Raw genomic sequence first — 26,782 nt, 5'->3', positions numbered from 1 at the left:
TTGAACGTGGATGAAAGAGGTTTTCTTGTGGGTGTGGTGCTTGAGGGATCCTTTCATATTATTTTTTATTTAATTAAAATTCTAAACCTCACTTTCGATTAAAAACTTAAAATTCAAAATTTAAAATTCAAACTTCTAATATTAGGTCAATTCCATTTTAGTTGCTACGTTGAAACTTGAAAGACTCCAAATAATGAATGCTTGTATAGTTTGTATGTGACAATGAAGGAGTGAAATGAGGGAAATGGGGAAGTTACAAAGGTGGGTGTTGGGGTTTGTAAGTTTTTACGTCTCTTTTGCAGTTATTAACTTTACTACTTGGTAACTTCTCAATAACTTTTAAATTAAAATTCAAAACAATAACTAAAATAACTAATATTACCTAAATAACTAATTTTTGTCCTAAAACTATCTTTTTTTTAATAATATATAGATATAGATATGGGTCATTTCGGATAAACTAGAATGTTACTTTCCCTTATAATAATGCACATCCCTAATAACATAAAGAGTGTAATATAAAAACGCAACAGAGGAATATTTGCATAAACACATAAATCCATCTGGAATTTCTAAAATCCAATAATCCATCACAGAATTTGCATTTCCATTTCAATTGTATACTACAAATGTACAAACACCAATTAACCAAGGATCGTATGTTCTAGAAATCATCAGCTTAGGGTTTCATAATTGAATTGTTTTGATTAGTGTTTAAGAGTGGTTTAGCGCACTGGGGTATAATTGTAATTATTGCGCCGATTGGATTCGGTTTATATTCCGAATGGAAATTGGTTCACCGGAGCTGATTATGCCTTCACCCCATGAAATTATTCTTCAGGTAACTCAATTATATGACTAATCATACTTTTTTGGTACTAATTTTGTGTAATATGAACTCTAATTATGTGATGATTCCCAAGCATAAAGGTTCTTACTCTCTTTCAATTTGGTTGTCTGGTTTTGACTAGATACTCCCTCCGAATTTAAGTGTCTTAGTTTGACTAGGCACGGAGTTTAAGAAATAAAAAGTTACTTCTGAATCTTGTGGTCCTAAACTCCTCCATCATAAAAAATAAAAAAACTGATTTAGTGTAATATAAAAAGATCTCGTGGTCCTAAATTAAATGTGTGTAATGTACTAAAATGTCATTTGAGTTTGAATTATCAAACTTACTATAAATATAGAAAGATACACTTTTTTGGCACAGAGGGAATAGTATGTCTGAATCTTGTGGTCGTAAACTAAAGATATGTGAAAATTATCAAAATGCCCTTTAATTTTTTGGTCTCAAACATGCCATGTGAAAAGTTGGAATTAAAGAGTTGCCAAAAAAGGAAAGAGACATTCTTTTTTAAACGGACTAAAAAAGAAAGTAAGACAAACAAACTGAAATAGAGGGAGTAATTTTTTTGTATATGAACTCCTATTATATGAGATTCCCAAGCATAAAGGTGGTTGCTTGTTAGTATTCCATCCGTTTTAATTTGTTTGTCTGGTTTTGATTTGACATGGAGTTTAAGAAAGTAAAGGAGACTTTTAAATCTTGTGGTTTTAGACTAAAGATATGTAGACCGTACGAAAATGCCCTTTGATCTCGTAATCTTAAATGTGCCATGTGTAAAGTTGGAATTAAAGAGTTGTCAGAAAAGGAAAAAAAAACGGACTAAAAAGGGAAGTTGACAAGCAAATTGAAACAGAGGGAGTATAGAGATAGTCAGAAACTCTTTGAAATTTGAAGGATAGAGTGGAATGGATAAAAATTCGTTCATTTTGTTGAATACAGCTAATTTAGGATTGAGGTTTAGTTGAGTTGAGTTTGAGTTTTATATCGTGCATCACAGCACTGGAAAAAGGACGTTGCTTGTTAGTAGTCCCTCAGTTTCAATTTGTTTGTTCGGTTTTGATTTGACACGGAATTTAAGAAAATAAAGAAGATTTTTGAATCTTGTGTTCTCAAATTAAAGGTATGTGGAATGTACCAAAACACCCTTTAATCTTGTGGCGGCCTTAAATATGTCAGGTGGAAAGTTGGAATTAAAGAGTTGCCAAAAAAGGAGAAAGACGTTCTTTTTAAACGTACTAAAAGACAAACAAGTTGAGACAGAGGGAGTAATTTTTTGTTATATGAACTCCAATTATGTGAGATTCACAAGCATAAAGGTTGTTATTTGTTACTCCTTTTGCTTTAATTTGTTTGTCTTGTTTTGACTTGACACGGTGTTTAAGAAAGTAAAGAAAGACTTTTGAATTTTGTGGTCTTAAATTAAAGATAGGCGGAATGTACGAAAATGCCTTTAATCTTGTGGTCTAAAATATGTCATGTGGAAAGTTGGAATTAAAGAGTTACCAAAAAAGGAAAGAAACATTCTTTTTTGAACGGACTAAAAAGGAAAGTAAGACAAACAAGTTGAGATAGAGGGAGTAATTTTTTGTATATGAACTCCTATTATATTAGATTCCCAAGCATAAAGGTTGTTATTCCCTTTGTCCCAATTTGTGTGACAGTTTTTCCTGTTTAGTTGGTCCCAAAAAGAATGACATCTTTCTATATCTAGTACTCCCTCCGTTTCAATTTTTATGACACTTTTTCTGTTTTAGTCAGTTTTCCTTTATAGTAAGCCCAAAAAAGAATGACACCTTCCTATATTTAGTACTCCTTCCGTTCCAATTTATATGACACTCTTTCCTTTTTAGTCAGTTTTTCTTTTTAGTAAGCCCCAAAAAGAATGATACCTTTCTATATTTAGTAACAATTCAACTTTAAATTTACCTTTTACCCTTAACGAAATGATTCCTACCCACACAAACTTATGGTTTGTTTTAGACCACAAGTTTCAAAAATCTTCCTTTATTTCTAAAATTTTGTGCCCGTTCAAACACCCTCGTATAGAATGGGACAGAGGGAGTAACAATTTGACTTTGAACTTCCCATATTATCCTTAATGAGATGATTTACAACTACACATGTATCTATGGCTTATTTTAGACCACAAGTTTCAAAAGTCTTCATTTCTTTCTTAAACTCCGTGCCCAGTCAACCAATCCAACACCTTTACGTAAATTGGGACGGAGGGAGTACTTGTTAGTATAAAGATAGTCACTACTCTTTGAAATTTGAAGAATAGAGTGGAATGGATAAGGATTCGTTCATTTTGTTGAAAACAACTAATATGGGATTGAGGTTTTATTGAGTTGAGTTGTATGTTGTGCATTACAGAATGGGAAAACGGACATTAGAATGTTTACTTGATTTCTTGTAGATGGAATTTTACGAGGAGCAGCACATTACTGTAAAAGTAGAAGAAAACTGTCAATGAATGCAAATTAAATGGATGAAATTATCTTACATTGTATTTGCTTCTCGATGTTACTATGTGTCTATACCATGCTAAGTTTTCTCAATGTAGTGGTGGAAATTTTAGAAATTATGTCATAAGACTCTTACTGTCACTATCTTTGGAACTAAGTTTCTGTATATGAACTCCAATTATGTGAGATTCCCAAGCATAAAGGTTGTTACTTGTTAGTATAAAGATAGTCGCAACTCTTTGAAATTTGAAGAATAGAGTGGAATGGATAAGGATTCATTCACTTTTTTTTTTTTTTTTAAAACAACTAATTTGGGATTGAGTTGTAGTTGAATTGGATTTTCTGTTGTGCATTACAGAATAGGTAAAGAGGACGTTGGAAAGTTGATATCTTTTTGATGGAATTTTAGGAGGAGCAACGCAAAAATAGAAGAAAATTATCAATGAATCTGAATTATCTCAAATTGTATTTGCTCTCGATGTTACTTTGTGTCTATACCATGCTAAGTTATCTCACTGTAGTGGTGGCAATTTCAACCAAAATTTGCTTGACCTACCCAACCCCCCGTGATCAATCTATGTTCAACCCATTTTCAACCCACAATAAAATGGATAAAAATGGGTAAAATGGGTTAGGGACCATCGGAATTTTGCTCTAAGTTGTTGGGATAAGTATCTCTGGATGGTGAAGATTTCAAGTTTTGCTTGCTAGAGTTTGCTTGGTTGGGAGACTTTGAGTGTGGCATTGAGTGGGACAGTTTTTGAATTGTTCACGCCTCATTGATTTGATTTTTCTTTTAAGATATCTCAAGATGTATTTTCGTTTTTTTCTTTTTAGTTTCTCGATTATTTTATTCTACAACAACAACAACCCAGTGAAATCCCACAACGTGGGGTCTGGGGAGGGTAGAGTGTACGCAGACCTTACTCCTACCAAGGTAGGACGGCTGTTTCCGAGAGACCCTCGGCTCAATAAAAACATAAAAAGAGGTCAGATAAGGCTAAGAGATTCAAAGCGATATGAAAATGAAGTAACGCAAGCGAAACAGATACTATAAAATAATCAAAGCACAGGAAATAACAGATAATAGCATAAATCAGAGCACAAGAAATTATACTACGATAATGCGACTACTAATAAGACAGGATAATGAGACTATCTACTAGCCTTCTACCCTAATGTGGGTCCTCCAAACCCTCCTATCTAAGGTCATGTCCTCGGTAAGCTGTAACTGCGCCATGTCGTGTCTAATTACCTCTCCCCAATACTTCTTTGGCCTACCTCTACCTCGTCTGAAACCATCCATGGCCAACCTCTCACACCTCCGCACTGGGGCATCCGTGTCTCTCCTCTTCACATGCCCAAACCATCTCAATCTCGCTTCTCGCATCTTGTCTTCCACCGAGGCCACTCCCACCTTGTCCCGAATATCCTCATTCCTAATCCTGTCACTCCTGGTGTGGCCACACATCCATCTCAACATTCTCATCTCAGCAACTTTCATCTTTTGAACGTGAGAAGTCTTTACTGGCCAACACTCCGCCCCATATAACATAGTCGGTCTAACCACCACTTTGTAGAACTTGCCCTTAAGTTGTGGTGGCACCTTCTTGTCACATAGCACTCCGGAAGCAAGCCTCCATTTCATCCACCCTGCCCCAATACGATGTGTGACATCATCGTCAATCTCCCCGCTGCCTTGCATAATAGATCCAAGATACTTGAAACTACTTTTCTTCTGGATGGCTTGGGTACCAAGCCTCACTTCCAAGCCAGCCTCCTGAGGTGCTTCACTAAACTTACACTCTAAGTACTCTGTCTTGGTCCTACTCAGCTTAAACCCTTTAGACTCCAGAGTTTGTCTCCAATCCTCCAGCTTAGCGTTATACACAAATTATACACAAAAAACAAATTAAATATGAAATTAAAAAATATATATCTTGAGCACTAAAATAACTAACCTTCATTCTTACCCTACAACAACAACAACATACCCAGTGTAATCCCACAAACCTTCCAAAAAAAAAAAAACTTCATAAAGGAAAGATAAAATAAGAACTACGCTTGAAATTTCATGAAACAAACAAATAGAAATTGGACGAAGAAGTAATAAGATAAAACAAAATAGCAACTGATTTGTGAAATGATCGAGGAAATCAAATGAAGTGAAGCAGTAAAGAATCACATAATCATTTTGTTAAATAGGACGCAAGCAGTATTGTACTAAGCTATTACCTTAAAGAAAATTAGAACAAAATCCCCATAACTTAACTTGAGGCATTTGAAATTAAGGTGATTCCATTTCATGTGGGTCTAATAGATTTTCTGGAGAAAGAACTTGCTGAAAGAAATAGAACAAAACTATGTCCAGTCTTTTATCTTGTCGATTCATTTTTTATGTTTGTCATTTTTCTCGGAAGAGGCCATAATCCTTTGTGGTGAAAATTTCTAAATCAACTTAGTTTTCTAGAACACCTATAGAATATGGGTTCATCCATTTTAAACCCCCTTAACTGCCCAACCTGTTTTTTACCCACATGAAATGCGGGCAGGTTGGTTTGATCCATTTTGTGCAATTGGTTTTCAGCCGTCAAATTCCATCACTAATTATTCGTAAGACAAGAAAGGACCTTCTAGTTGCACGAGTGCTGCAGAAGTGTCCCTGTTGCTTAAGTCAGGAGATATATTTCTATAGACCCTAGATAAAGGTTGGCACAATTGTTAGGAATTGGAGTCTCATGAGAGATCGAGTCCCACTCCTAGGTAGTTTAAAGGAAGGTTGCTTAAGTCAGGAGATATATTTCTATAGACCCTAGATAAAGGTTGGCACAATTGATAGGAATTGGAGTCTCACGAGAGATCGCGTCCCACTCCTAGGTAGTTTAAAGGAAGGTAAGGGTACTGATGGTTGATGTGGGATGAGAAAGTAATCATCACTATCTTTTTTTTGAAACTGGTAACTGTTAAAAAAAAAAAAAAAAAAAAAAGAAAAGAAAAAAAAAGACAGTGATGATTACTTTCTCATCCCAAATAAAAAAAGTAATCATCACTGTCTTATCAATAATCAGTGGAACTTATTCTGCTGAAACTGACTTACAGCTGATCCTATATTATGGGGTTATGAAAGTCATGTGATCTCTATACTCGAGATTGTTGAATTATGGAAAGGGGTATTGAACTAAAAGGAGAGTATTTAAGGTCCTGTGTGATTTGATGTTGTGAAGACTGATGTAAACTGCTGAGGCAAATTGGAGGCTTGGACCTGATTCTTTGATCTAGGGAATGATTGTGCAGCTTAAAGTATAGTGTATGTGTATTAGCTATGAGGTAAGCAAATACAGTGCAGGAGCCAGCCTAAGGGTGAAGCAGCAGCTGCTTTAGGCCCCATAATTTTCCTAATAGGTGTATATGTCAATTTGTTTTTTTAGGAATATTTAGTGTATTAAAGCTAAACTTTCGTAATATAAAAAAGGAGTGATGGAACCATTAATAAATTGGGAAACAAAATATTTTAATTGGGAATTACTCCCTAAATCATAGTTGCACAAAATATTTTCTTGCCTCATTACTGATACAACTAACATCATCAATGGACGTACGTTATTTTTATTCCTTTTTACCTCTCTCTTCAAATAACATGTATTAATCTTTTATATTACCTTGGCCCAAAGTAAATTACCAATTCCTTTTAGTTTTTTCTCAAAATTTATATTGAAGCAGCAAAAATTTATATCAAATTATCAACTTGTTGAATCAGGTTCCATTATTTATATTTCTATTATCTTGCATCTAAAATTTGTTGTGTTTCATATTTTTACTTCATAGGTATATATTATCTTTTTAGCTATTTATTAGAATTTAATGTCAACTAGAAAATATAAATTTGGTTATTCCAACTTAAAAAACAAGGATTGAAACTTTAACATAATCCCGAAAAGGAGCCCTTGATAAATTTTTAGCAAACAAAGATGCATGCAAGCTGGCTGCTGGCCTGGACACCACGGTTATAAAAACAAAATTTTTAGCAAGCAAGGAAACCCTAAATCAGAAAATATGTCTTAAGAGAGATTAAATGGATTAGATATATTAGAAATTAAAAAGAATTATTAGAAGAAATCGATTATAAAAAAATTATTAATAACTTTGCATTTCAAAAAGCTAGAAAAATAGACTTTCAAATGAAATTATATATGAAGCTTTTTGTTTTTTAAACAAAAAGCTGAAGGTGTCTCATTGAAGTTTTGCTTTAGGCTACCATATTTATTGAGCATCCCCTTGGTTTATGTTTGGAGAAAAGGAGAATTGGAAGACCATTAATTAGTGGTGGGTTTTCGATGACCGGTAATATTGTATGATCTAGATAAGAGAAGCCTATTTTGTATTTGATGATCTGAAATGTGTAGAGTACAACAAAGATTGTGGTTAACGAATTGAAGCTTACAGGGCTCCGTTGGCACTATCCCAATATCCTTATACTCTGACGGGAGTCTTAAAACTAATGTTCTAGGGTCAGGAATTATGGTCTTGTTGAATTTTTTCCCTCTTTCTCTTTCACGCTGTTATTTAGTCTTGTCTGATAAATTTCACTAACTAAAAAAAATAAAGTATCATTACTTGGCATCTTAACAACTAGCAAGATGAGATCGATTTACATCCATTTAAGCCTCAACTAGATTCAAGTGAATTTCTGATGAAATTACCCGACATATTTTTCTTTTTCCAGACAAATATATCTTTACTGTCTCAAAGTTATTACCTAAAATGGGCCAGGGACCAATCAAACTAAAGATAACTTTATAGATCTGGCCATATGTTTACTTAAGTTCTCTATAAAGCTGTCTGCCAGTATGTTGTACTTGGTCCTGTACCATTCCTCGCCATATTTGTGAAAACATAAGGAGTCTTGTCGTCAAGTTATAAAATGCTACAACAAAAGCACCCACAATCTGGAAATTGTCATTCTCTGATCAAATGCAAGCATTGAGCCATAGTTATTTGTTTTTTCTAAGGACTAGTTTGAGACGTAGTTGTTGTTGCTGCTGTTGTATTAATTTTGAAATCTAAAAGTTGTGCATATCTTATACTCCTCAATTTCATTTTCATATGATTTAGTTGGCCTTTTTAGGGAGCTTAAAATGTTTTTCTCTGACTTGTGCTCTATGATATTAGTAGTTTTGGAAGGAAATATTGAAGTAATAGATAAACAGTTTTGTTTGATGGAGAAAGTCTCACATTGAAGTTTAAAGTTGCATGGTAGATGTATTTGAATTTTTGGAATTGTGAAAGTTCAATAAATAATATTCTTAGAAGTCTGGAATAATTTGCAACGTCCTAAAAATATGTCAAATAACCTGGAACTTAGGGGGAGTCTCTTATATCTGTGAACATGAAAGGAGATGGATATATCTTCTATGGTTCTGCTTCCCAGGCAGTTTCATGTGCTGGGAAACACTAAATAGAGCCTCTCACGCCAAGCCAAAAAAGGAAAATAAAAGAGAGGCTAAGAGAACATCTAATGGATTTTTTTCTAAAAGTCAAATAGTTCATGACTCTTTACTTTGTCCATGGGAAGGATGAATTCACACTTCATTACTTATTCTATAGACCATCTTCTGCCTTCTGCCTTTGAAGGTGTCGCATTTCCCCCCTTACTAATACGTAATATTTATTTGTTATTTTCATTCACCAAGATATGCAACGGTCTAAGTGTTGTACTACAATATTCTTTGTTTCTCTGGTTATGCGTACCTTTTTTTTTTTTTGGATGATATACTTTATTATCTTTTAAGTGGCTCTTGAAGCATTATTTTGGGAACAAAATGCAAATTCTTCCTTGTGGTTTTCATGATTTTGATGTTACCCACTTAATGGTTCAGAACTGCACTTATCCCTTTACGGGTACAAAAATTCCTGCAAAATATCCTGTCAATCAAGTATCCCACTATTTCCTTTAAAAATAAAAAAGAAAAGGAATCAATTGGCCGACATTTGTGTCTTAACTATGGGGAATAAGATGAACAATCCATATGGTGATTTCTGATAGCTCTGCAATTTCTAAATCATCTTTATAACCTTTTAAATGTGGGTGGATAGTAAGTAGGTCAAACGAAGTTTGAGAAGTTTTTTACTCCTTACACTCTGTCTGTTTTATTGCGTAGACATAGGCAAAAATATGCGCATACATATTCACACACACAGATACACACATCTCTACTCTTCTATTATTGGTTCAAGATGAGAAACCTGGAAATGCATTTTGACTTGTATTCCCTTGTTCTACTGTCAGAGGCTTGAGAATCTTGGAGTTCCTGCCGAAAATTTGGAGCACCGACAACCTGGTTTAATTATTTATGTGAAGAATAATAAGTCTCAAATTGGAGATCTTGTCTCTGCTCTTTTGCCTAGTAATGAAGAAGCAATGGACGGTATTATGGACCGGCAGATGGATTCTCCAAAATCCACAGGCAGCTCAGCCATTAAAGATTTATTCCAAGAAAGTATGACATGGTTAGAGTGGTTGATGTTTGAAGGGGAACCAAGAAGAGCACTAGATTACCTAGCTAACATTGGTCAGCGTGGTGTTTGTGGGGCTGTTTGGGGGAACAATGATATAGCGTACCGTTGCCGTACATGTGAACATGATCCAACATGTGCAATATGTGTTCCATGTTTCCTGAATGGAAACCACAAGGACCATGATTACTCAATCATATATACAGGTGGTGGCTGCTGTGATTGTGGTGATGTAACTGCATGGAAATGTGAGGGGTTCTGTTCCAAGCATAAAGGTGTGGAGCAGGTACAACCTCTTCCGGAAGAGTTCGCTAATTTGATGGGTCCTGTTCTTGATTCCTTGCTATCTTGTTGGAGAAAAGGGCTCCTATTTGCGGAAAGCATCTCTGAACAAAGTCCAAGACAAAATAGTCATGCAACGGAGTATAAAAGTATCACAGATGAGTTGACATCAGCAGTGGTGGAGATGCTCTTGGGTTTCTGCAAGGATAGTGAAAGTTTGCTTATTTTTATCTCTAGGAGGGTATTCTCTTCAGAAGGTTTATTAAATGTTCTGGTGAGGGCAGAGAAGTTCTTGATCAATGGTGATATTGTCAGGAAGCTCCATGAATTGCTCTTGAAAATGTTGGGTGAACCTCAATTCAAACATGAGTTTGCTAAAGTATTTCTGAGCTATTACCCAACTGTTGTGAATGAAGCAGTAAAGGAAAATAATGATACAGTCTTCAGAAAATATCCGCTTCTCTCGACATTCTCTGTGCAGATATTTACTGTGCCTACTTTGACCCAACGTCTTGTGAAGGAGATGAATCTTTTGGCCATGCTGCTGGACTGTTTAGGGGACATATTTATATCTTGTGCAGGAGAAAATGGTAGATTGAAGGTATTGCAATGTTAATTTGGTTTCATCCTTGTTTAAGGAGTTTGGATAATTATACTGTTTTTTCTAAGTTAGATTATGACATCAGTATATTGGTGATGTTTGAATATTGGAGCTTGTCTCTCGAATCCTCTCCCATTCTTCCTTCAGGCATGTAGAAGATATCTTTAATAGTTTGGTTGTAGTTATTGAATGAAAATAAATGCATAATACCTTTTGTAAAATCTAGTATGGTAGGTGTATGCGCTGACTTTTCATATGAAAAAATGGACAGATTTTAAACAATGGAAACGTAAAAGCTTGCATAATGAGTTCAGAGTGGATACATATACTTACATAATTTTGATAATTTCTGTAATACAAATACAATTATACGTTGGCATGAAATGGTTCTTCATATCGAGTACTCACATTAATTGACGGGTGGTAGTTTATTTCTGGCTTATATCCACTTAAGAGAAAAACACTGAACAATCTACAAGTGTGCTTAGGAAGTTTTTAGAATTTGTTCTTTCCTTGGACTTCTTGCTCTTGTAAAGTTTTCAATGTTTGTCAATATTAAATTAAAAAAGAAACTACTAGCAGTTTCTTTGTTTTTGAGGTCTTTATGCCTTCCATGGTATATAGCTAATCTGCAACAACTGAACTATCATGTTATTTTTTCTGCATTGTGTACTAACTAATTCTATCTTAGCAGTTGACTTTAAAATAGCACCATGGCCTTGTTTGATGAAGTCATTTTATTTATTGTAGGTCATTAAATGGGGAAATTTGCATGACACTGCTGTTCGTGTGGTTGAAGACATACGATTTGTCATGAGTCATTCTGCTGTACCCAGATATGTGACTCGTGATCGGCGAGATATACTTAGGACGTGGATGAAGCTGTTGACTTTTGTACAAGGAATGAACCCTCAAAAGAGAGAAACTGGCATCTATGTAGAAGATGAGAGTGAACATGTACATTTGCCTTTTGTTTTGGGTCATACAATTACAAATATTCATTCTCTATTGGTGGGTGGTGCATTCTCTATTAGTAGCACTGAAGATGCTGATGATGCTTTGTTCAACACGCATATACAAGACTTTGAAGACCAAGATAGCCAAAGACACGCAAAAGTTGGAAAGCTATCACAGGAAAGTTCTGTTAGTAGTGTGACCGGAAGGAGTCCACCAGAACATGCATCCAGGACTCCTGAATCAAAATCTGATAGTTCTCCGGTACCGTCATCTGTTCTATGGTTGACCTTTGAGTGCTTGAAGGCCATTGAGAATTGGTTGGGAGTGGATAACACATCAGGACCTCTCCTTCACATCTTATCTCCGAAAACAAGCTCTAGTTCTGGAAATAATTTCTTTGCGCTGAAAAAAACACTTTCAAAGTTTAGTAGGGGCAGGCAAATCATTAGATCTCATAGTCTCTCAGATAGCAATAGACTCTCAAATTCAACTGAAGGTTGCAATAAGCTAAACTCTTATTCGTCACTGGATGTCGGTGTTACCTTGAGTTCTGGACAAAATTTGGCCCAAGAAACTGCAAGCTTAGGTGGTAGTGACAACAGTATGCTTCAAGGAGATTATGCCCTAGAGTTGGAAGCTCTCCGGGTGTTGAGTTTGTCTGATTGGCCTGATGTAGCATATAAAGTCAGTTCGAAGGATATATCAGTTCATATTCCACTGCATCGATTACTTTCAATGGTTTTACAGAGAGCACTCACACATTGTTATGGTGAAACTGCCCTAGGTGGTAGTTGTTCCAATCCGTCATCTGCTATCTATCATGACTTTTTTGGCCATATATTGGGAGGCTGCCACCCACTTGGTTTTTCTGCCTTCATTATGGAACATGCTCTCCGAATTAAGGTGTTCTGCGCACAGGTGCATGCTGGAATGTGGCGTAGGAATGGTGATGCTGCTATATTATCTTGGGAGTGGTCTCGCTCTGTTCGTTGGTATGTAAGCAATACCTCATTTGGGATTTGGAGTTCTATTATGTGCTAATTTGCTTGAGATTTAGTGTTCATAGATTACTAATATCGCTTAAAGTCTTTTTTCTTTTGTACTCTCTGTGCAGGTCTGAGCAGGGTCTAGAGCTTGATCTATTTCTGCTCCAGTGTTGTGCTGCACTAGGCCCTGCTGATCAATATGTTACTAGGATTTTAGAACGTTTTGAGCTCTCAGATTACCTATCATTGAATCTCGAACGCTCTAATGAGTATGTTACTCATCTCTTATCTGTCTTCAATGAGTTTCATTATCTATTTACTTGTTTGCTGCTTCCTAGTTAAGCATAAGATATTTTTTTCTTTTATTTGATGGTATAATTTTACAGGACATCCAGAGTACATAATTTTATTTACCACTTTGCTAATGTCATAAAGGGTGATTTCTTGTGATATGTACCTATCTAAGCAAAACAAATATACTCCCTCCCATTAGGTCTATGATGTCGTTAGTTTGTTATTCATAGATGTGCATGTGTGTGTGTATATATATGTATATATATGATTTTTATCAGTATCGCAAGATGTATATCTTTGCATTTTTTTTTAATAATTGAGATGTATATATTTGCATTCAATACTAACTAAATAATTATGATAGGATTGGTCTAGAAACAAATACATATTGATCAGAAGAAGTGATAAATGTTGATGGCGTGATAGATAGATTGAAAGTTTCCAGTTATATTTTCTATCTTCCAAATAGATTCCTCAATTACTCTTTTAAATTCATTAGTTACACATGTGTGACTGAGTCATATTTAGCTTTTCGAAACATCTGTTTATGCACTATTAATTTGTGTGTGTGTGTGTTTATTTAGTACGCACTACTATTCGTAATGGACGCTTGAGAACACGTTCAAAAGGTTTTCCAAAATTTGAGTCGTAAGTGTCTAGTAGGAACACTTTATCATGTATTAGGTGCTCAATTGGAACATATCGTAGTTTGAGTGTCTAAATGAAATATATTGGCAAGTTTAAAATGTTGTCAATGTATTCTGCCTTTTCTTTTTTCCTTTTTCCTGAATGAAAGGAGATGGATGCTTGCAATGTATCATAGAGGGTGCATCTATCACTCTTAGAGGATGTAATTAGAGAGGGGTGCGTGTATCACTCTTAGATGATGTAATTAGAATAGGTTGCTTGAGATGATCATGTTTTACATAAATATTTAGATGCACCAATCTTCCGTATGCAATGTGACGAGTGAAGATAACAAAAAGGGAATTGTCCCAACATTACGTAGAAGAAAGTAGTTCAATTTCTTGGATCATTTTACCTACTAAGTACATGATATAACCGGAATAATTGACATATTGGCAATACGAGCTAGTTGTGATTAGGGTTAGTTGTTACTGTTTCATTTGCATTAAGTTCGATGTTTGTCCCAGGATCAGTTGTCCTAGAAACAGACTGGTATATCCTTGTAGGTTTAGTGTGCGATTTGAAGAATATCTGGCGGTAGAAAACTCCTAATTCACCCTATAAAATAAGTTAATTTGTATTGTAATGAAATGGCATGAATAGAGTGGAGTGGATGCAGATAATCCCTTTAGTTGACCCCAACTAATGGAAATTGAGGGCCTAGTTGGTTACATAATTGTTTGTTTGTTAGATTTTGTAGTTTCGCCAGAACTAAGATGTTAACACGTGTGTTATTTCATGGTGGTGTTGTATGCAACAATTCTAGATGTTAAAAGAAAATTAGACAGTGGCTAGGTGTATACTGTTGTCTGACGTGTATGCTATGTCACCATCCTTCGCTATGCATTTAAGTAGATATACCTTAAAGTTTCATTGCATGGCATGATTGTGGCCATTTTTTCAGAGATAGAGAATTTATTCTGAGTTGTCTGAGGTTATTTCGTGGCCTTTTACATTTTTTGATGCTTGAGTTAGATGGACTTAAGATTTCGTATATTTAAGTTTATTAATTTTCTTCAACCTTCTTGTTTATGATTTGATATGATGCTGTCAACTGTCTAAGTTCTGTTTCTCGAGTATCTTATTGCTTTTTGGGTTCTTCTATTTTAACACTTTTACCCAGGTATGAGCCGACTATAGTTCAGGAGATGCTTACTCTGATCATACAAATAGTGAAAGAACGACGGTTTTCTGGGCTGTCCCCCATTGAGTGTTTGCAACGGGAATTCATATATAAACTATCAACTGGTGATTTCACTCGTAGCCAGTTGGTGAAGTCTCTGCCCTGTGATTTGTCGAAGATCGATAAACTTCAGGAAGTTTTAGATAGGATAGCAGTGTATTCCAATCCCTCTGGCATGAATCAGGTTTGTTTCTGACACTTTAGCTATTCTTTAACATTCATACATCGCCATGGGAAATCTAAGTGATCAGTTTTGGTTCTATGATCCTAATGTTCTATCTATCTCAGGGTATGTATAAACTGCGGGCGCCCTATTGGAAGGAGCTAGATTTATACCATCCTCGTTGGAACTCAAAAGAGTTGCAAGTTGCTGAAGATAGATATATGCGGTTCTGTAATGAATCGGCATTGACCAGTCAACTTCCAAAATGGACCAAGATTTATCCACCTCTTGGTGGAATAGCTAAAATCGCTACTTGCAGGACAGTACTCCAAATAGTTCGTGCTACTGTATTTTATGCTGTTTTCTCTGATAAACCAAACGTTTCACGCGCTCCAGATGGTGTACTATTAACCACATTGCATTTGTTGTCTCTTGCATTAGATATTTGTTATATGCATCGGGGAACTGGTGATTGTAATTCCTACAGGGATGAAATTATTCCAATTTTAGCACTAGCTAGTGAGGAATTGTCATTGAGTAAATATGGTGATCAGAGCTTGTTGTCTCTTCTAGTTTTGTTGATGAGAAAATATAGGAAAGAAAACGACTTTGTGGAAGCTGGAATTTTCAACCTCTCCTCTTTGATTGGAAGTCTTCTGAAAAATTTTGCTGAACTTCAATCTGAATGCAAGATAAAAATGCAAGACCTTGCACCTGAGATGGTCAATCAACTATCGCAATATGTTTTCACTGGTGATACTAACAGCTTGGAATCAGTTTCAGACAGTGATAAGCGCAAGGCTAAAGCTCGAGAGAGGCAAGCTGCTATAATGGTATGGTTTTAAAGAGAACTGTTGCTTTTGTGTTGTGTTTCTGCTATGACCGAGTGTAAGCTACCTGTTCAAGAAGTTGAAATTCCTTATCTGGCATACATGTTTTTACATGTTCTAGGAAAACATGTGAAAGACGGAACATGCAAGTGAAATACTAACTGCGCAAGGAAGGGATTTCTCCAACTCGGATGCAGAATCCCTTTAGATCAGATACCCCGTGTGTATAGGGTTAAAAGGGACATAGAAAAAGCTGTCATATTAAATAAAACATGCAAGTGAAATGCACTGGAAATGGAAGCAAAATCCTTGTAGATCAGACGTCCCTTACGTATAGGGTCCAAAGATACACGGAAAACATCCCAAAACGCAAGTTTTGGGATGTTAGTTCAGAGCGAGGTATGGTAGGATGGAAGACTAGATGCTCAATTTAGTCAAGCTAACATAGTTGGATGACTTGATTTTGCTAATTAGGAAAAAAAACTTGCACTTTATAAGGTTAGTGAGAATGTGATTCTTTCATGTACTTCTACAGGTGTTAACGCATCTCATGCCGTTCACATGATATGATCAGTAAGGATAAATAATGTAGTTTATTTCCCCTTCTCTGGCAAAATCTTTTGGATGAGGTGTACTGCATATTTTGACGTGGTAGAGTAATCAGAGATCTTGTGCTAAGTTTCAGTGTTTCACTTCCAATTTTTCTGGATTTCTGGTTATAAGTTTGCATGCTTGTTCAATTTGTTTGTGGAGGGGGGGGGGGGGGGGGGGGTGTTGTTATGCAAATTAGAAGAGGTTTTGAAAATCAAGTACTCCCTCCGGATCAAAAAGAATGTCCACTTAGCCTTTTTTTCTTGGCTTAAAAAGACTGTGCACTTATCAAATCAAGAAATAATTAACCTTAGTTTTCCAGATTTACCCCTATTAAGTGCTATGTGATCAAATCCCAATACCTATTTAATTAGGGACAGTTTAGTCAAATTACCTATATTTTTCTAGGAGTTGGTATTTTCTTAAGAGGTGTGCAAATGGCTAAGAGGACACTCTTTTTGGTTCGGACTCTCTCCACTCCAACAACTTAAATTTTCAGATGATACAGTCACACTAGATGATAACTGAAGAAGTTTCAGTTTTCTTACATCCTTTAGTTTCTTCTCTACTCTTAAGTCTCTTGACCTTGTTTCTGTTCTTAGAAGAATAGTTCATTGAGATCTTGTAATCTAGTTGCGATCTAGTATATGTGTCTGTATTCTTTGATCATTATACTTGAATGTCTTGGAACAACAACAACGTACCCAGTATAATCCCACTAGGCGGGGTCTAGGGTGGGTAGAGCGTACGCAGACCTTACCCCTACCTTTTGACGGGTAGAGTGGCTGTTTCCGATAGATCCCCTGCTCAAGGGGAGATGGCTTGAATGTCTTGCAGTGGTATGCATTATAGAGTTCATAAATTTCCATACTAAATGTGAGATGTGACCAATTCTTGTGCAGAGGAAATACTTTACATATTATGTTAACAGTCACACCTCTTGAATTTGATTACTTTATCAAAAAAAAAAAAAAAAAAAAAAAGGTCACACCTCTTGAAAGATTCAAAATTCAACCTCATTCTCAGTTTTTGAATGGTCTATTATCTTGTTGCAGTAAAGTTTGATTTGTTTTTCAATTTACCGATTAATTTCTTTTTTATTTCTTTCAATTCTTTGTGTGCATCCTAATCTCTTGGTTTTAGCCCCACTTATCTAATATTGTAATGCTACATATCTCAGGCATGTGAATTTCTGTATTATCCAACTCAATTTAGGATAGCCTCCTTTTAAGGTGGATTGAGGAGTAGTACAGCTTCAGATCCTTATTGTCTGTACCATTTACAACAACATACCCAGTGGAATCTCACAATGTGGGGATTGTCTGTACCATTTATTCTACTGAAAACCCTTAGAAATAGTATTATTTCTGTATTTGAGATGTTCAAGTACCAATGTAGTATCATCATTGTGAAAAATAGGTGCTTGTATAAAACTTTTATGTAACAAAAAGATGATAATGTTAGTGGAATTTAAACAGGGGTAAGATACATTTATCTCTCCTCTATTTTGTTCTTCTTCTATTACTAAAAGCACAGTATGTTAATTAGAAAAAGCTAACTCAAAATTTACATCCCAGGGTGTGGCCAAATGGTCAAGGAACTGGTTGCAACCCTTGGAGATCAGGTTGAAGATTAGGGTTCAAATCCCAATAGAAACAAAAAACACTAGTTGATTGCTTCCCATCTGCCTAAGCCTAAGCCTTGGTGGGCAGTGTTACCCATTGCTACTGGTGGAATAGTCGAGGTGGCCAGGACACCACCTTTATTAAAAAAGGCTAAACTGCTTTCTCGAAATAATTTGTTATGTTAGCAAATGATTACCTAATAAAAAAAATAAAAAATAAAAAAAAATTGCAAACGATCTCTTCCATAGATGAGCTAAAGATCTCCTCCGTTGATTAGTTTTTCTGTGAGATCTTCTTCTATTCTGAAAGCTGGCTTCCATTACAATCAAGGCGTTTTCTTGGTCTCTTGTCTTTGAAGGGCTTAACACCAATGACTATTACTATTTAGTAGAGTTTATTTCAAGCTGGTAAATGATGCAATAGAATCATGATGTAACTACTTAATGATTACATCCAGTCTCCTCTATCTCACTATGTATCAACCAAGTTTCTTTTCCATAAGAAAAAGAATTACATGGTTCTTTATCATAAGGATGATGCATTAATTCATGAGCCAATATACATGTAACTTGATGCTATTTTAGGCATTAGATACCGTCGAGGATAGATAGCCTTTTCTGTTTGAGGTCTTGAGCAAGTCCGAAGTGTTTGGTATGTATAATGAAACCATGTACTTTATCTTTATCAAAAAAAAAAAAAAAACCATGTAAAAGCTTCCATGTCAGAGTGAAGTATGTGTTTTGAAAGGTAGACAGATGCAAATAAGAGAAGAAACTTATACAAGTTCATGTCACATTTATATAAGTAAACCATCCCAATAAAAACTGCTACATGCTAAAAAGACATTGTAGTTATATCTAAGTTCCACCCAGTTGGATGCAGCTTTGCTTTAGCCGCTATAATAAAAATTAGAGATTTTACAGAAATTCCATCCTAGCAATATATATAGATTTCATGTAAAACGGCACATAATTCATCTTACAACATGCTTGTGTTTCCTCCACTTGGATCTAGTGCTGTTCATGTTTCCATATTTTACGGTTCAGGTAGTTCGTGGCCATTGTAAATTGAACTCATTGTAGAACCAGACTAACCCTGTTCCTTCTATTCTCAGTTGATCTGGTTTGACTCGGTCACTTTCATATATATTCCATGTCTACATCGCAGGAGAAGATGAGGGCGCAACAGTCCAAGTTTTTAAAGAGCGTTGATTCCTCTGCAGAAGCTGGTCCGGATGATTCTAAACTTGGTAAAGAAAGAAGCGACTCAGATGGTAGACGTAATTATGAAGAGGATACTCAAGTAATTTGCTCTCTTTGCCATGATCAAAATTCTAAAAGTCCTCTATCATACCTGATTCTTCTTCAGGTATGTGCTTTGTGTTTATGTCACTTCGTTGTGCCCGGATATCTCTGCTGATTTATCAAAGTAATTGTGCTTCGTGAATCTACTAAAGTTAATTTTTTTACTTATTTTATTGTGGTTCTTGAATTAAGAAATCCAGGCTTTTGACTTTCACCAATAGAGGGCCTCCTTCATGGAAAAAAACTCAAAATTCTGGGAAAGAACCGGAATCATGTGCTAAAAGAATGACCAATAGCTCATCTCAAAGGGGCATTTTATCAAGCAGTGAAGAAGTGATTTCATTTCCTTGGTTGACACAATCGATTCAAAATGCAATAAACAAGTTTGCTCTGGAAGGGCAACCTAAGGAAGTAGGAGCATTTTGTGAATATATCAGGGCAAGATTCCCAGCATTGAAGATTCAACTGCCTTGCACATCAAACAATGTTGACAAAAAGGCAGGTTCTTCTCTTGAGATGCTGGAAGAACAAATGTACTCATCGATTCAGGAAAGAATGGATGCCAATTTGTCGCACTGGGATTTTTCAAGAAATGGTAAGAAACTTTCTGCACGGGGAGATGGTGGGAGTATTGAGTCACGTTTGCTTGGGAAGTACATTTCTGCTCTTGCAGGAGAAAATCTTGATAGTCCTTCTGCATCTGAAAGTGCACACAAGACACAATTAGAGTCCAGAATGCCGCTTACAGCGTCTGAAGGATTTGGTCCCTCAGATTGTGACGGAATTTATCTTTCATCGTGTGGACACGCTGTGCATCAGGAATGTCTTGACCGCTATTTATCGTCTCTAAAGGAAAGGTAACACACATTATCCTTTCCTTTTCACCTCTTTCTTTGAGGCTATCGTCCAATCATTTAGTAAATTCGACTTGAATTATTTTTAATCTTTGGTTCTCCATTCTCTCTTTGCCAGACCCCACATGGTGGGATTATACTGGGCTTGTTGTTGTTGTTGTTGTTGGTTCTCCATTCTCTCTTTTCTTTTTTTTTTCTTTTGGGGTGGAGGGGTTGGGGTGGAGGGAGCGTCTTGTGAGTTTCTTGTTCTCTTCTTTCTAGGATAGCTTTCTGACCTTATCTTGAATTTGCTTGGAGCCAGCATGTCCTCAGGCTTAAATGGTTTGTGCATTAGAGTTTATAAAATACATGTAATATTATGTTCATAATTGGCCTGGCAGTCCTTTTCATTAAGTTCAAACAATGAACTGTCTCATCACTCTTGTACAGATATACCAGAAGAATTGTTTTCGAAGGAGGTCATATTGTAGATCCAGATCAGGTACAGGACATCCTGATTTACCTTTTTCTATGTGATGGAATGAATTGCTGAATTCTTTTGTTGATTTTCTTATTTCTATTAATTTTTTTATTTTTCAGGGGGAGTTCCTCTGTCCCGTATGCCGTGGACTTGCCAACTCGGTCCTGCCAGCATTACCTGCAGATTCTGGAAGGTTCACATCCCTCCATTTAACTTCCAGTGCATCAGATGCTGTTGGCCCTTCACCCTCATCAAGTGGAGTGGGAGATGCACTTTATTTTCAAAAAGCTTTATTTCTCCTACAAAGTGCTGCTGATGTTGCTGGAAGTAGAGAGATTTTCCAAAGACTTCCATTTCGGCAGTTTGGGCAGATGAGAGTAAACCTTGAATCTGTGTATCACGTATTGTGTGGAAAGTACTTTCCAGAGAATGATAAGATTTCAGTATCTGGTAGACTTGGGCACTCTCTGATTCTGTATGACACTCTTAAGTACACACTTGTATCAACTGAAATTGCTACTCGATCTGGAAAGACATCATTAGCTCCAAACTACAGTCTTGGTGCCTTGTACGAAGAACTCCAATCTTCAAATGGTTTTATACTGGCTTTGTTACTAAGTATTGTACAAAGCACACGAACAAAGAACTCGCTTACTGTCCTCTTGAGATTGAGAGGCATTCAGCTGTTTGCAGAGTCTATATGCACTGGCACTTCTGCAGATGAAATTTCAGATCCATCTGCTGGAGGTATATTGCTGCTTCATGGAATTATCTTTTAAGTTTCTTTTACTTTGTAAAAACGAAAGATGAGATCATGGAAAGATATGCTTTGTAGGTAATATGCAAGACATCTTAGAATGCGCTGAAACAGAAGATCAATATCCTGATATTCAGTTCTGGAGATGGTCCGCTGATCCAGTTCTTGCACATGATGCTTTTTCTTCTTTAATGTGGATAATATATTGCCTTCCATGTCCATTGTTGTCATGTGAAGATGCCTTCTTGTCTCTTGTTCATCTTTTCTATGCAGTCGCAGTCACTCAGGTTACGCAATTCTCCCTTCTTCTGATCTTTTTTTGGGGTAGAGATTAGATGAGACCTCTGTGCGCTTCATTGGCTTTGAGATAGTTATTAAAAGATCCTTTTTTGTTTCTTTGCAGGCTATAATAACCTATTGCAGAAAGCGGCAATGCAGTTTGCTTGAGTTAGGATGCAACGATTCTCTAGTTACTGACATCTATAAAGTAATGGGAGAACATGGAGTTGCTCACCAATATTTTGATTCTAATTTTATAGAAACTACTTATGACATCAAAGATGCAATCCGAAGTCTGACCTTTCCGTACTTAAGAAGATGTGCATTGTTGTGGAAATTGATTCGTTCTTCTAGAGTGATGCCATTTAACGATGGAACTAACATATTAGATGGATCAGCATATTCAACTAATGAACTGATGGACTGTGGCGAAAACAATGCAGCTGAGCTTATTGAGATTGAAAAGCTGGAGAAGATATTAAAGATTCCCTCACTTGATAATGTTTTTAGTGATGCCACAATTCGTTTGATGGTTCAAAAATGGCTAAATCATTTCTACAAGCAGTTTGAAACTCGTGGTCTGAAGGGTGTTTTGTATTCCAATCCTGCCGCCCCATTTAAAATGATGCTTTTGCCTCATCTTTATCAGGACCTCTTGCTGAGGTTGGTTCTAGATATGGATAGAGATAGAATTACTAGTATTCTCTCTTTGTATAGGCGAACTAAAACTCAAGGTATTTTGATGTTACCTTCAGGTATATTAAACAGAATTGCCCAGACTGTGGAGCTGTTCATAAGGATCCTGCATTATGCTTGTTATGTGGTAAATTGTGCTCAGCAAGTTGGAAGACATGTTGCAGGTTCAAAACACACTTGGGTTGAACCTCTTTTTTCCCCTTCTTATGATCTTTAATATTGTGACTGACGCATTGATTGAACTCCAGGGAAAGTGGGTGCCAAACTCATGCAATGGCCTGTAGTGCTGTTACTGGGGTGTTCTTGTTGATCAGAGTAAGTGTTGTTTCTTTTTTGCTTTGCTTATTTCTCTTTTCGCCTTTCGATCTGCATAATCCTGTCTTTCAGGACCCTGGAATGGCTTAATGAATTTTTTGACTTTTCACTGTAGAAAACCACTATATTGCTCCAAAGATCTGCTCGTCAGGCACCGTGGCCTTCACCTTATTTGGACGCATTCGGAGAAGAGGTAAAATAATGGTTGCATATAGATATTATAGAAGAGCTTCAGAGAAACTAAGGGTGTTTAGGGAAAACAAGCGTCTCTTTATTTTCATTTACTGAGAGTTGATGAAAAGGGAATATTTCTTGTTGCTTGAAATAATCATTAAAAATTGATTCTGAAACCCTTACCCTAAACCCTGAACCCTAAACCCAATTCAGTAAAGGTTCTAAACTAGTTTCCTTCTCAAAAATGAAAATTGGTAGCAGCATGGAGATGTTCGGTAATGGGATCACCTCTTCATATACATGTGATGAAAAGTTCCTTGTTCTTTCCTTCTCTACAATCATTTGTTGTTCTATTTCTCTCTTTTCGGTCAAATGCCCTTTCTGCAATAAAATGTCAATTGTTTCCTTGTCAAATTTGAACAACTAATTTGAAATTAAGCACTAGCATTCTGATATTGGCATAAGCTTGTTCTTTCTTTAGTTCTAGTCTATGTTTTAGAGTAATAGATGTTTATATAATGGATGTGATGTTAATTGAAGCTTTTGTGTTACTTACATCATTGGTGGTCAAATTGAGATTCAACTCGTACATTTAGCATACCAAATTTGTGCATCTTGAATCAGGTTGGCAAATTAAAGTATCACTGTTAGGGGAAAAGGCGTGTGCAAACAACCATCTTCAATCTGCACCGTGTTTATGGACCTAAACATGCACATAAAAATATTAGTCTATTAATCTTCCTTATAACGGTTAGTCGTGGAGCATAATCATCTAACAAAGTACTATATAAGATCAAACGTGATTTAAAAATGAATACGAATAGCATAGCTCTTAGAAGCATTACAAATTAGATATGCAACAGAGTGTCAAGCAACAGCTTGAAGTCTTTTTTTTTTTTTTTTTTGAAAGTTTGTTGTTGCTATCTGAAGTCACTAAGCTCAAAATAATCCAAGCAAATAATGACATTTACCTTTTCTTTTCCAACTAAGGTGCTTTACAAGGATCCTGTTATGTGATTTAGATGGAAAATTATGAAAAATGAAAATGATTGTTTTAGGGAGAGAAGACAACAGGAAGACAGTTGTGTCCTCAAATGTCTTCAATTCAATTACAGATATGTTTTCACATCAAACATGGAAGTAAATTTTTTGCCAGAGTTAAATGCAAGTTATGACATGTTCACCAATTTTCCCAGTCATGACTCGTAACAAGTATCGATTAAACTTCACTTGATATTTCTTCAAAATAGATCGGCGCGTCATTGTTTTCCCTTTTCTTTTCCTCCCTTTTCCTTTCTCTATTTCCTCTATTTCTCGTTGTTCAGTCAAATAGTTGTTCCTAGCCATTGTCAATATTTAATGTGGATTGTGCCTTGAGCTTTGATTTCTTGTAAAATTCTTTTGGAAGGGACATCTGCTCTAAACCAGCATGTCCACATATCATATTGGATCTTACATACTTCCTCTTATTCTTGCAGGATATTGACATGCGTAGGGGAAAGCCATTATATCTAAATGAGGAACGTTACGCTGCCTTAACTCATATGGTAACTTCAGCTCTATTTATCAATTTGAGCAAGATACAACCTTGTCAAAATTGATTATTCAAAATGAATTCTTCATAATTCATAAAAGCAAATATATAAGAAATGGTTTGATGATTTTTGATGATTTATGTCCTCCGTGTACTGATGATTTTTGATATATATACCAGGTTGGGCACAGCCTAACCCCCACCCGCAAGGGGATCTCTTGACTGAAAAAAAAAATGGTTTGATGGGAAAGCAAGCTTAGGTGGTAATGACAGAATCATGTAACTTTACGTGCTGAGAGTTAATAACATAGTGCATTTGAAGTGCAAAAATTGAGCGATGGCTTAGGGGGCACATTTTGTAAATTGGCGGTTTTAGAGAAGTTTCACCTTTTCATTGTGTCAACAGCTTAGGGCACTTTCTGTAGGTTAGAGTTTAGACATGTTCTACTTTATCACTTTGATAATACATCTACTATTTACCAAAAATTAAGCAGGTATTCTGGTCATTTTTGCAAGAAATTCATGGTTCTTTTTACCTTCTGATAAGTCGAAATGATCTCACTAATATCACTCCAATCTGCCCCAAACTTTCATCCAACTACATACAATATGTGATGTCCTTTTTAACCATAAAAAAAAAGGTAGCAAAAAGAACTTTTGATGCTCCGCAATCAACTTACAGCTCCTTAAAAAATATGTCTATTTATGGTTTTTAATTTAGTGTTTTTTAGTTGAGTTGTTTCCAAGCATCTCTTAGTACAACCTCTTCCCCATACCTCAAACAGTTGTCCTCTTGTTTACTAAAGAATTAAATTTTTATCATTTCTGCTGAATGAACATCGAATCACAATCATTATTTTCCAAGGTTGTACTTGTCTGCTGATTTTTTTCTCATTGCAAATTCTAGGTGGCTTCTCATGGGTTAGATCGAAGTTCAAAGGTGCTTCTTCAGACAACTATTGGCGCATTCTTCATGCTATAGCTTGGTATTTTGTGATGGTGTACGTTTAATGAAAGTTTGATAATAGTCATATTTTGCTTGTCTGTTTCTTGAGTTATACCTACGGTCTTGTTTTTCATTAGTTCTCTCGCCAATTGCAGGTTATATCTGACTCGAATATGTTAAAGATGATAACAATTGTGTTGTTGCCCCTGGTTTGTGCTGTTCATGTACGGATTATTGAGGTTAGTCTGTAACTATTTCCCCCCATACTTTCGCTTCATGTATTATGTACTATGAATAAAAGCAGTCTCATCAGCCAGTGTTCTTGTGTTTATTCCATCATCAAATCCCTTAATACAACAACGCATCCATACATTCCAATTCACAAATGCATCGAAGATGTGTAGGACTTAAGTTTGAGATGTTCTACAGTAATGTAGATCGATTATAAAGATATTGATGGGTGTAATGGCATGCCTTTGAGCTACTAAATTAACTCCTGCTACAGCACAAGTACTCGATTGAAAAATGTTCTAGAAAAAGGCAAAGTTGCAACCATATCTGCAAGCTTCTCTGTCGAATTTCCGTACTATATCGCTTGTTATATTATTGCTTAAGCTTTGTTTAAACCCTTACAATGGTTGCCCAAAGTTGCATCATCCTCTCCTATTTGTTTTGGGACTGTTTTGATCTTTCTACGTGACTGCAACTTTTAGGTATAACAACAATCTTGTTTGTATTTTGTTTTCCTTTTTCTCATGAGAGTACTTCCATGTGTGAGATCTTGAGATGCTAATTTATCATGCATTGCTTCCTCTTATCTTTATTTAATTAAAATTTCATTCGTGACAGACGATTAGGATTTGCCCACCGAAATGGAATGCCTGTATTCCATGAAAGTGACTCAGTGGTGAAGCTGGAGCGGCTGGTTGTTGGCATCTCGTTGTACAGAAAATGTGAATAAATATGGTGCTTCATGTGTAATATGATAATTGCAAAGGTCGCCTTCAAGTGTATATCAGTGTCTAAATTGGTATATGGAATGTCATTTTGCACAACAATATGGTCTTCCCCTTTGGCTTCCCCTCTGTTCTGATGTCTATGATGATGGAAGTGTCGTCAAGCAGTAGGTGAATTGTGTATATAAAGTCCTAAATAACAATATACAACACTATGCTTTAAACGAGCAATACTAGTAAAATACCCTTCCTCATTTTTTTGTTAGCTTGCATGGTCTGACGTTCAACTGCTTAATTTATACATCCTCTTGGTACGTATGTTCGGAAAGAACGGTTTTGTGCCTCATTGATCGAATTAACAAAACAGTGGTATAGATGGGGGGAATCCAGGATTTGTGTGTGCTCAAAATAATAGGGGTTTCCAGAACCAAAAAATGTGGCTCTAGTAACTATACAAAAGCATGGTATTTAAGTGAAAGTAG

The 26,782-nt window shown here is 36.0% G+C and overlaps 1 protein-coding gene across 2 annotated transcripts; it reads left to right on the top strand.

Moving 5' to 3' along the window:
* Positions 1-483: 483 nt before the first annotated feature.
* Positions 484-26,565, top strand: LOC132630356 (E3 ubiquitin-protein ligase PRT6-like). 2 transcript variants are annotated; one of them, XM_060345938.1, is made up of 19 exons: positions 484-841; positions 9,600-10,709; positions 11,460-12,658; positions 12,781-12,921; positions 14,757-15,000; positions 15,105-15,812; positions 19,193-19,393; positions 19,522-20,186; positions 20,613-20,664; positions 20,763-21,390; positions 21,479-21,687; positions 21,804-22,342; positions 22,435-22,539; positions 22,624-22,690; positions 22,806-22,883; positions 24,343-24,411; positions 25,306-25,386; positions 25,500-25,583; positions 26,194-26,565. In XM_060345938.1, the coding sequence occupies exons 1-17, from the start codon at positions 785-787 to the stop codon at positions 25,378-25,380; spliced, it is 6,147 nt and encodes a 2,048-aa protein (XP_060201921.1). In that variant the 5' UTR covers positions 484-784; the 3' UTR covers positions 25,381-25,386; positions 25,500-25,583; positions 26,194-26,565. The 2 variants fall into 2 exon arrangements, with proteins under 2 accessions (XP_060201921.1, XP_060201920.1); XM_060345937.1 differs by having other exon boundaries at positions 485-841; positions 25,306-25,399.
* Positions 26,566-26,782: the final 217 nt, after the last annotated feature.

The sequence above is a fragment of the Lycium barbarum genome, chromosome 3 (assembly GCF_019175385.1).
Source record: "Lycium barbarum isolate Lr01 chromosome 3, ASM1917538v2, whole genome shotgun sequence".
In the NCBI taxonomy this organism is placed as follows: domain Eukaryota; kingdom Viridiplantae; phylum Streptophyta; class Magnoliopsida; order Solanales; family Solanaceae; genus Lycium; species Lycium barbarum.
The sequence above is the reverse complement of the archived record's forward strand: the minus strand, read 5'-3'. Positions and strand labels throughout refer to the sequence as shown.